The sequence below is a fragment of the Choloepus didactylus genome, chromosome 27 (genome assembly GCF_015220235.1).
Source record: "Choloepus didactylus isolate mChoDid1 chromosome 27, mChoDid1.pri, whole genome shotgun sequence".
Classification (NCBI taxonomy): Eukaryota; Metazoa; Chordata; class Mammalia; order Pilosa; family Megalonychidae; genus Choloepus; species Choloepus didactylus.
This window is the reverse complement of record NC_051333.1, coordinates 6,560,351-6,571,684: the sequence shown is the minus strand read 5'-3', so window position 1 is coordinate 6,571,684 and position 11,334 is coordinate 6,560,351. Positions and strand designations below refer to the sequence as shown.

General features: G+C 53.3%; 1 protein-coding gene across 1 annotated transcript; it reads right to left on the bottom strand.

The window, feature by feature from the left end:
- Positions 1 to 6,485: 6,485 nt before the first annotated feature.
- LOC119521263 (kallikrein-9) lies at positions 6,486 to 11,120 on the bottom strand. Its single transcript, XM_037819350.1, has 5 exons — positions 11,075 to 11,120; positions 10,750 to 10,906; positions 8,265 to 8,530; positions 6,924 to 7,060; positions 6,486 to 6,638 (listed from the first exon to the last, which is right to left on the bottom strand). The coding sequence occupies exons 1-5, from the start codon at positions 11,118 to 11,120 to the stop codon at positions 6,486 to 6,488; spliced, it is 759 nt and encodes a 252-aa protein (XP_037675278.1).
- Between the last annotated feature and the right edge of the window lie 214 nt (positions 11,121 to 11,334).

Below are 11,334 nucleotides of genomic sequence, written 5' to 3'. Positions count from 1 at the left end.
AATTGCGGGTGGTGGCACAACCAGGTCCCTCCCCCTAAGGCTTTTAAAACTTTAGCTGCCCAGAAAAATTTAAAATAAAATTCCTTTTGAGTCTGTCTTTCACAGACCAGCCCATTGGATATTTGAAAACCCCTATATGTTTTCTCCCCCCTGAAATAAACCTCCCTCTCCCCCAAGTCCTTCCAGAAAAAAAGGGGTCGCTTCAGGTGATGATCAGATTAGCCATGGGGGGTCCTGTTCTCTCCAGACTTTCTACCACGCCTCCCAGTGGGGTGCAGCGCCCCATCCACACTGCCACGCCGCCAAAGCAGAGACAGGCAAGGAGCCAAGCTGGGGTTTTAAGTTTATTGAGGAGGGGCCAGGGCTCTTCTTAGGATCAGCCCCTTTTGCTCATGGTCTTCTTGATCCAGTCCAGGTAGCGGCAGATGTTGGTATAGACGCCAGGTTTCTGCGGCCGCCCACAGGGGTCGGAGCCCCAGGATGTGATGCCCTGGAGAACGCCTCCGCACACCAGCGGGCCCCCGGAATCGCCCTGAAAGAGGACAGCGAGAGAGCCGTGTCATCTTGTGATACAGGTGGGTTTCCCTGGTAACCAGCACTGGGTACTACAGCCCGATGGCTCCCCTAGCCAATGGGGATAAGAACATTGCCCCCTAGGACCAATCATGAGAGAGAAGGGCGGGGTTTGCATGACCGGGCTACAGAGAGGTTGCCTAAAGAGATCCTGGCCAATGAGGGAGGAGAATGCAGACCCAAGGGTCCAATCTAGAGAGAAGAGTGTGGGGATTACGGGGAGGGGGCAGAGCTGATGGCGGCTTCCTGGCCAATAGGGAAGAGAACACTGACTCGCGGGACCAAACATGGGAGCAAGGAGCAGGGATGCTTGCGAAGGCACGAGCGCACGGAGCAGATCCCCAAAGAACAATGTTAAGTCTCTGTGGGAAGAGAACAACCCAGAGAGATTGGCTTTCATGGAGGGGTCGCTGATGGAACTGATTCCATTCTTGGCCAAGAAGGAAGAAAGCATCGTCTTCAGCCACCATTCATGAGCAAAGGAAGTAGGGCTTCTCTGCAAGGGTCAAAACTGGAGGGACCCCCGAGGACAATGGATTGGAGTTGGAGCCAATAGGAAAGTGTTCCGTCCCTGACAAATCCCAGCAGAAGAGGATGGGGTACTCACCGAGGAAGCATTGCAGTCAGTTGGGAAGAGGATATTAAAGGACTGATTAGGAGAAGGAACCACACTTGGGAACTGGCTAGGTCTCAAGAAAAGTGGCCGACTAGGTGGCCAGTGGTAGGGTCAGCACAAATTCTCAGACTGCCTCTAGCTCCAGGCCCTCTGCTTCATGAAAACTTTGTTGCACCCCGGCTGAAGCGCCCCTGCTCCCCATCCTGCAGCCAGGGTTTCCCAAGAAAGGAGAGACAATTCAGCGCTGCTGTCTCCTGTGCTGTGTGATTTTCAGCAGAGTTTGGCCTTCTCTGAGTCTGGTTCCAACTAAGTGAAGAAAGGGGCGACCCCTCTGAGTGCCCCCCTTCCCTACCCTGCCAAGCCTTGTGCCTCAGAAGTGGGTGAAGGATGAGGGAGTTCAGAAGTCATCTACCTGGCACGTGTCAGCTCCATTGCTTTCACCAGCACAGACCATGCCATCTGTCACCTTCCCAGGGTAGGCGCGCTCACACTGCTTCTGAGGAATGATTTTAACTTCTGCACAGTTGAGGGTATCAGGAAAATTCTCTGAAGGGGAAAGAAGTTGTTAAGTTTCCAAAGAGAGAGAACAACCCTTTTCCTCCAACCCTGTCTGATCTAACCTCCTCCCATCCACAGCTATGTGAGTTTTTCTGATACATTTCACAGAAAACATCTCTTCTCACCATATTAAATGAGGGCCCACTCCCTGTTCTTCCCCTTTTCCATCTAGAGAAGGGCTTTTTTGTTTCTTGCCCTTAGCCATTTTCAAATCCAGGGACAGGTGGCTGGGGGGGCCTGGGGGTGCCCCACTGTGACACCTGTCCTTCTCTCTCCAGTCTATATCACTCCCCAATTCATGGACCACCAGGTCCTTGGTCTCAGCTAAATCGTACTTCTTCCAAATGTCTCCTCCTCCAAGAAGCCTTCCTGATCACTAATTAAAGTGCCACCTACCTTCTTGCCCTGCATATTTCACTATAGCTCTTACCTCTACCCGATACTTAATTTTGTTTGCTTATTTATTGTCTATTTCCTAACACGCAACTTCATAAGGACATGCAACAAACTTGCAAGGTTCGTTCACAACTGTATCTCCAGTGCCTAGAACAGCACCTGGGTCATATTAGGTGCTTAATAAATAAGTGCTGAAAAAATGATTGAAAGTGGAATTGATCTTTCTCATTAACCTCTTTTGGGGAATGGACTTGAAGGGAAAATAACTTTTATCTGGCACGTCTGTGTGCCAGGAGCTTTATGATCACAGTCTCATTCAATCCTCAAAACAGAAGGGTGGCAATTTTCATTTCTTCATTCATTCATTAATTCATTCATGCATTCAACAGATATTTATGGATCACATCTATATGCCAGCTACCAACCCAAGCACTAGGGACATAGCAACAAAGAAAATAGATGTAATCAGAGCCCTCCAGGAGCTCAAAATCTATCAGATAATTATTTCCATTTTGCAGACATGGAAAATGAGGCTGAGATGGAAAGCGACTTGCTCAGAGAAAAGGGGCAAAATCACAGTTTGAAACAAACTGCCTGGATTGCATGCAGGTAAATTTCCACATCGTCGCACTGCCTCCTTAGCAGTAGGAGTCAGACAGGCAGGGCCCTGAATCCTGACTTTGCTCCTTCCTGGTGAGTCACAGTGCCTCCCTGAGCTGATCCCCAGTTTCTTCACCTGCAAAGTGAGGTGAGGGGCTGGTTGGATTCTGAGGTCCCAAAGGGAGGAATTAAATGGAGGCCTTGACTTTAGGGTCCAGTGTGAGGAGGGAACTGGAGGCCTAGATTCCTGAATCCAGAGGGAGGAAGGGCTTGGGTCTGGGAATCCTGGATTCAAGAGAAGGGAGGTACTTTGGAGCCTGTTTTCTGGTTCCCTGGGGAATCCATATCTCCTATGTTTGTTAGTGGATTACATAAACTATTCAACAATAAAGGGGCTCTCTGCCATGAAGGAGGGATGGCTTCATTCATTCATCCATTTTTCTGAGTCCTGCTCAACAATCTGTTAATATTCTGGTCTTCAAGGCTTCCAGTATGGGCCACCTGTATATCGAACCAAACATAATCACTTTCCCTTCTTTGCCTCCTCCTGGGTCCCAGCCTTGCCAATGGCTTAGGGTCCACTGGCTCACCAGCTCCTCTTCTCCTTCCTGTACTGGCCAAGCCCTGTACCTCGGGGGCTGGTGACAGTGCCCCAGCCTGAGATGGTGCACTTCTGGCCAGGCTGGGGGCAGTGATCTGCCAGGCGGATGGACTTCACTTTGGGCCCCAGGGATGCTCGACCACGTAGTCGAATGAGCATCAGGTCATGATGGTGGTCCTGGCTGCTGCTGTTGTAGCAAGGATGTGGGATGGACTGAGCCACAGCCATTTCTTGCTTTGACCCATCCTTACTTCGCAGGCTGTGCTCTCCCAGGTGAACTGTGTACTTCCTGTAATGGTGGGGGCATTTTGGGACCCAGGCAGCAATCTGGGATCCCAGCTCTCTCCTTCACAGGTTCTAGGAGATGGGGTCACCAGCCCCCTTCCCCTTGGATCTAGAGTCAAAGCCCCAGTCCTAACCCCTCCCAATCTAGGAGTCTGAGCCCCCAGCCCACTCATCCCTCAGACCCAGGAGTCCCAGCCCCTAGCCTCCTCCTCCCTTCCGACCCAGGAGTGCAGCTCCCAGTGCCCTCTCTGGCTTCTGCCCACTTCAGCCCACGCATCCACTCACGGTTTTCTGCAGTGGGCAGCCGTGATGACCCAACTGGCACTGAGGAGGACGCCCCCACAGAGAAGTTGCCGGTCCTGGAACAAGCCCACCTGCCATGGCTGTGAGTGGGGCTCGCACTCTTCACCCTGCAGCACCTTGCTCTCCTCTGCCCTCAAGTGTCCTGCAGCAGGAGGGAGAGGGTTGGGTTGCCACCCTCTGGGGGACTGCCAGGGCCAGGACAGCCACTGTGGGTTCCAACGGATACATGGCAAGTTCTCTGCATGCTCCTCATGTTCCTACATGCACCCACACTCCCTCGTGTGTGGGGCCCAAGGCAACCACATGCTGCCACATGGCTACACATGTATACTCAGTTAAGTCTGTGAGTCATCATGCATGAAACCACACACCCAGATACACTTCCACATGCGCCTACATGCCCCCACATGGGTCTACATGCTCCCACATGCATCCAGTCCTCCCATGTGCTCCCACATATGTGCACCTGCTCCCGTGTGCTCTCATGTGCATTGCACCTCTCAGCCATCAGCCCACCATGGCTACTTTTTTTCAGCATATTGGAACACACTCCTACCTGCTCCCACGTGTTCCGTAACTCCACCAATGGTCAGGAGAGCTCACATGCACTCACCTTCCATCCCTCACATGCCACCACATGCACCCACAGAACCGCCACAGGCCACCATATGCCGCTGATGCCTTCTGGCCCCCCAAAGCCCTCCTGCCACCTCCTCACCTGCCCAGCCTTCCAGCAGCAAAAGCAGGAACATCCGGGTCAAGGCTGCTCCGGGTGGAAGGCATCCCATGGCCGGGACTGGGAGAGGGAATGGGAGAGGGAGAGAGAGAGGGAGAGGAAGTGGGAAGGGGAGTGGGGGAGAGGGAGGGGCGGGGCTGAGAGATGAGGAAGGAGGAGCCTGAAATCCCAGCAACAGCTGTTGGGATTGGGGAAGGGGCAGAGAGCATCCCAGCTTCTCTCCTGGGTCCTGCAGGAGGACAGGGTGGGGCTGGGAGGGTGTGTGGCTGGGGGACTGGATCCCCAATTCCAAGGGAGGGGAGAGTTGTGGCCTCGAACTCCCGGGTCCTGGGGGAGGAGGGAGTTGGGGGCCCAGACTCCTGGGTTCGAGAGGAGTTGGGGGCCCGAGGCAGGGGTCCTGGGTCCCTGGGGGTTGCTGAAGCCAGTGTCTGAGTACCTCTGCACCTCACCTTACAGAATCCGAGTCACGTAGTGATTCGGACCCGGTGGACGTGGCCCCAGCATTTCGGTTCTGCCTGCCTGGTACACGGTTCTGGAACCTTTTAACTGGGAATCCCCGCCTCCTGCACCGCCTCTTCCCGCGCCTGAGTCAGTGGAGCGTCGGGAATGGGAACCCCGGGTCTAACTAGGAGTTGCTGAGGGTCTGAACACTAAATCCTGAGGGAGAAGGGGCTGGAACCTGGACTCATGAGGCATGAGAGAGCGGGGGCTCCGTCTGGGACCCCTAGGTCTGAGGGAGGAGGGGGCTGGAGGCCCGGACACCAGACTTTGAGGGAGGAGGGGGCTGGGAAACTGGATCTGAGGGAGGAGGGAGTTGGGGGCCTGGACATCTGTTCTGAGGGAGGAGGCGGCTGGGAGCTGTATCCTTAAGTCCTTTTCGGAGGAGGGGTCTGGGCCCTGGATTCTCGTGAGAGGAGGGGGCTGCTGTGGGTAACTCGGAACGGAAGAAAGGCGGGTCTTGTCGGTCCTGACAGCCGAGGGCGGTTCGGGCCCCGCCTGCTGGCTCTGAGAGGTCCGGGATCTGGGAAGGCAGGTTTGGGAGGCGCCGTGACCTGGTTTCCCCTTCCCTCGGGAGCGGCGGGACCAGCCCAAGAGGAACCCGGGAGCTTTGCAGCAAAATGCTGGTGAAGGCGGACTTGAGGTCGGACTCGCTGGGGGTTCGAGGGGACTGCGACGCGGCCGCATCTGCCCTCCACCGCCCACAGTCGCCTTCCCCTCATCCCATAACGTGGGCAGAAGAAAGTCGCGCCTTCACGCGTTTATTGCAAAATCAACTATTTGGGTACAGCGATCCTTCCCCGACTTCTCCCAGTCCGGTCCCCGCTAGGATTCGAACCCAGCACGCGGCCACCAGGAGGCGCCGCCCGACACCAGCCAGTTCCCAGTGGGCGGAGCCACTGCGCCGCTGACAACACGGGGGCGGGCTCTCTGAGCTAGGAGGCGGAGCCACAAGGGGTGGAGTCCACTGGGGAAGTCACGTTGAGTAAAGTTCCAAGGGGCGGAGCTATTTCCTGGGCTTCGTTTATTGGGGCGGAGCCGTAAGGCCGCGCTGTCTCATGGGGGTGTGGCTAGCTGCCGGTGACGTCACAGAGACGTAGCCACTAGGAACGCAGGTATCTCCCAGCTCCAGCTCCAGGGGGCGTGGCTACACTTTGGTTTCCCGCGTGCGGGGGCGGAGCCTGAAGCGGCGGAGGCTGGATGTGGGAGCCAGTCTCCAAGACTGCTGGAGGTGGCGGGCGAAGACCCTTCGTGGGGAGCACCGCATTCCCGGCTTCCCGCGCCCACCTGCCTCTCTTGATCGTCCAGGGCGCAAGGACTCAGTTTTCTTCCATGGTCTTTCGGATCCAGTCCACGTAGCGGCATACGCTGGTGTATACGGCAGGACGCCTGGGTCTGGAGCAAGGCTCTGCACCCCCAGACACCACGCCCGCCAGGGTCCCATTGCAAACCAGGGGGCCTCCAGAGTCACCCTGTAGGCGGGGGAGCAGCAGAGAAACTGTTAGACCAGTCAATTCACGGCCATCACACGGGCCACTTCCTCCCTCCCATCAAAGCCCCCAGTTTTCTCCTCCCCCGGCAAATTCCTCTTTCCTCAGACCCAGGAGTTGAAGCCCCCAACCCCCAACTGCCCCTAGGACCCAGAATTCTGGGCTCCTATCCCCTTCTTCCCCCAAGACTCAGGAGTTGGGGTCCTGGCGTCATCCCCTTCCAGGTCCAGGTGTCCCAGCCCCCTCCTCCCCAGAGAAGGGCCTCACCTGACAGGAGCCGCGGCCCCCCTCCCACAGGCCGGCACAGAGCATGCTGTCCGAGATGTGGCCTGGGTATGCGTGATGGCAGAGCTTGGGATCCAGGATGCTGATGTTGGCACACTGCAGCGTTTCTGGGTACTGCACTGTTTGGGGAGAAGGTCCGCAAGGGTCATCGGTTAACTCGTCACACACAGACGCCCCCCCCCCATCTTGGACCTTCCCTGCAGCCTTCCCAAAGGAGCAGGAACCCATGGGGCCACAGCATAAGGCCCTCAGAGTTAGAGAAAAGAGACAGGGATGAAGAAACAGAGATGAAGCACAAGGAGAAAGAGGGAGATGAGGAGGAAGAGAGAGCCCAAGACAGAGAAGCAGAAAATGTAGTCAAGAGACAAGAACAGATACCTACACAACTCACAGGGAGGAAAACAGAGACCATAGAGAGAGATAGAGACCTCTCAAGGGGAAAGAAATTCTTAGAAAAGATGAAGAAGGAAACGGAGAAATGGGGCCAGATACATCAAGGGAGAAGGCAATGAGATAAAGGAGGAGACAGTGAGATAGTCTCTGATAGAAACAGAGATGGAGAAATAGAGAGACACTAGATAGAGATAGAGGTGGGTGCAGTATATACAGTAGAGATGGGTACTGATATAGCTATACATATGCATATGTACACATACATAACACATGGGTGCGCTCTCAAGTGCTGCTAGAACCCCGGTGGGTGATAGGAGAGAGTGGAGGGGACTGTGCAGAGAAACAGCCACCAATGGGGTAACCTCCGAAAGAGTGACCTCTACCAGCTCTCCCCAGTGGTTGCTCTTTGGGGAATGTAGGCCCAGCATTGCCAATTCTTTGAATTTTTCAAACAAATCTAGAAATCTGGCCTTTATATAAAATCTCCCGGGTTTTAGATGATGGCAGCATCAATTTCAGACTTTTTGCCCAAGATACTTTAAAAACCAACACTGGTCTGGGAGGCTGAATTTGTCTAACGGGCTGTCACTTGGTGATTCTGACATGTGTGTGCCTTGTTTTGATTCTAAATGCATATATTATTTTCACTTTTAAATATCCCTGAAATCGAGATGTGTCTACCAGTAAATGATGTCATGCAATGACCAATGGGACATTTTTTGGTCATGGTTATTCGTCAGGGCTCATAAAATAATGATGCATCTTGCAATTAATAGCATCTTAAGTTTGATGGAATATATGGATGGATGGAGAGACAGACAGATGATAGATGATAGACAGATGATAGATAGATAGATAGCTAGGAGACAGAGATGAAGAGACAGAGAGAGATGGAGCAGGTGACAGGGGGGCGCCTGGGCAAGGCCATACCCTCGGGGCTGGACACGGCCCCCCAGCCTGAGATGAGGCACTGGGTGCCTGGGGAGACACAGGTCTCACTGAGGTTGAGGGGCTGCACAGTGTGACTCAGGCGCGCCCGCCTGGGCAGACGGATCAGCATGATGTCATCGTTGTGGTCGTGGGCACTGAGGTCCTTGTTGAACCCGGGGTGGGGGTAGAAGTCCGTGACCCGGAACAGCTGCTCTGGACCCTCCCACTGCCAGAGATGATGCTCCCCGAGACGGACCCACAGATACCTGCTGGGACAGGTCCTGAAGGGTCAAGCTGGGGGAAGGTGGGTGTCTTCTTGGCTCCAGTTCTCTTTTTCTGTTCACCAGTCACACACCTTCTCTGGGTCCCCATCTTCTATTTGTGACCCAGGGTGCTGTGTGGTTTCAGGCAAAGCACACACCCTCTCTGTTTTCCTGTCTGTCAGGGTGCTATGTGATCCTCCACAAGTCACACACCCTCTCTGGGCCCCCATCATCTATTTGTGACCCAAGATGCTGTGTTTTTTTAAGATACACACCCTCTCTGAGCTTCTGGTTCCCACTCTGGCTCTGTCTCCACCCTCCCAAATCTCACACCCCCCCTAGCCCCATTCTCAATAAACCACCTTCCTCTTGGCCCCACCCAGAGCCCTGGTGGTGACCCGGGTCCTCTGGAACCATGTGGGCATATGGGTGCTCCATCTATCACATAAGAGCAGCCCCAGTCCCTGCCCCACAGGCCTGATGGCTTCTGTAGGGCGTGGCTCTGCGTGTGCTTGCATTTGTATGCATGGAGGGGGTGGGGTGGGGTATGGGAAATCCCCAAATCGGGGGTCATCTTGGGCCAGACTGTGACCTCAGACTTTTCCTGCTTCCCATATCCATCACCCCTCAATGCATTTCTTCCTGCAGTCTATTGCAGTCCCAGCCCACTTGTTCTGCTCTGGTTCTGTGCCCCGAACAGCTAAAGACCCTCTGGGGGTCTACACATCCATCCTCCAGGCTCTGACATTAGGGATCCAGATAATGACTGAGAATTCAGGGTTTGGGGAGTGTAGGGTGCCATTTCTACCTCTATCCCTCTCTGTCTTGTTCTGTGTCTGGGAAGCTGGTGGCAGCAGCAGCACCACTACCCTGGGTCCCTGCCCCTGGACCCCCTCTACCTCCTTGTCTCTGTTTCTTTCCTGCTTTGTCTTTGGGCTGAAGCCCAAATATTGTTCTCCTAGCCTGATGTACAGGCCTGAGCTCATAGAGGCTCCATATTGGAAAAATGCATGATGGGAAATTCCCACATAGCATCCTGCTTCACTCCTGAAAGGAAGACTTTTGGAACAGTATGTGTCACCAGTTTTCAGAGATAACATAGAGAGGATTTCTCCATCAGGTAGATTCTAGGATTCTAAGAGTTTAGAATGCCCAGGATCTAAGATTCTAGAACGCTAAATGTCTAACCTCTAAGGGTCTGAGGTTCTAGTCTAGATCACAAAAAAATCTAGGATTTAAAAATCTGAATTAAATATAGGACTCTAATTTTCTGGGACAATAAAACTCTAGATTTTCACCATTCTAGAATTCTATAAGTCTATGATTTTAGAAATTTGAAGGTCTGGGATTCAAAGCATTTAAAACCCTAGAAGTCTCTGAATTAAAGCTTTCAGGATTGTAAGAACGTGACTAATAGTATTCTAGGATATTAAGTCCACCAGATTCTAGATTTTTATGAACCTAAGGCATTTAGGATTCTAAGCTTTTAGAATTATCTTGGTTCAAGATTCTAGAATTATATGAATAACAGTATTCTAGAATATTGTAGGTCGAAATTCGTAGGAGTGTGAGTTTTTATATTCAATGAGCTTAGAATATTGTGAATCTGAGATTCTAAGACTGCACTGTCCAATACAGTGTGCAAGCTATTACACACTTGAAAACGTGGCTAGTTCAAACTGAGATGTGCCCTAAGTGTAAAATACATGCTGGATTTCAAAGGCTTAATACATCACAATTACTTAAAAACTGATTACACATTGAAACAATAATATCTGGGACATATCAAATTAAATCTATTATTAAAATTAATTTTACCTCTTTTTAATTTTCAAAATGTATCTGCTAGAAAATTTAAACTTACATATGTGGCTTATATTATATTTTTATTGGACAGCACTGCCCTAAAATTCTAAGATTCTAATATTCTCTGATTCTATGGTTTTAGAATTTCCTGGGACTAAAGTTCTCGAGTTCTGAGGTCCCAGACTTTAGGGTTCTAGGATCCTGGATTTCTCTGGACAAGAGTATAGGACTCAGAATTAAATACTTTTAGGGCTCTAGAATTGCAGAGTTTGGGGCATCTACCATGTGTAATTTAAGAGTTGACTTTTGGCAGCAGAGAAAGAGGCTCCGCGCTTCCCGCCGACGGCTCCACACTCCTCCACCAGAGGTCCTTGCCGCCCCGATCCTCCCTTCCCGGCTCGGCCGGGGTCACTCACGGCTTCCGGCAGTGGGCGGCGGTGAGCAGCCAGCGGTCGTTGATGAGGGTCGCCCCGCAGAATAGATGGGTGAGGAAGAAGAGGCCGGCCTGCCAGGGCTGCGAGTTGGGGCTGCACTCCTCCGCCCCGATGGCGCGGGTGTCTGCCCAGCCGTGCTCTGGAGTGGGGATAGCGGGCAGAGGGGTCGGCGGGGAGCGGGCAGAGGGGTCGGCGGGGAGGGGTCTAGGACGCTGGGAAGCCTAGAGGGCAGGGGACTGAAGCCTGGGGTGGGGGTGGGGTGTCACGGGGGGCAGCCGGGATGGATGGGGGACTGCAGGAGCCTCACCTGCCAGGAGAAAAGAGAGCAGAGAGCAGATCAATACCAGCCTCATGACCTCTGGGTGCCTGGGTGCTCGAGCTGGCGCTAGGTGCCGGATGCTTCTTTATGGTAAGCCATGCCATCGCCTTCCTCCTCCCTGGGGATGCCTCCGTGATTAATCAAGGTTGGGAAATGTCCCCGGGGGGGAGGAAATCCTGGGGCCTGGCGGGAGCCTTGGGAGGGGAGGCAGTGGGGGGACCCCCGTCAGGATGAGCTGGTGACCTGTC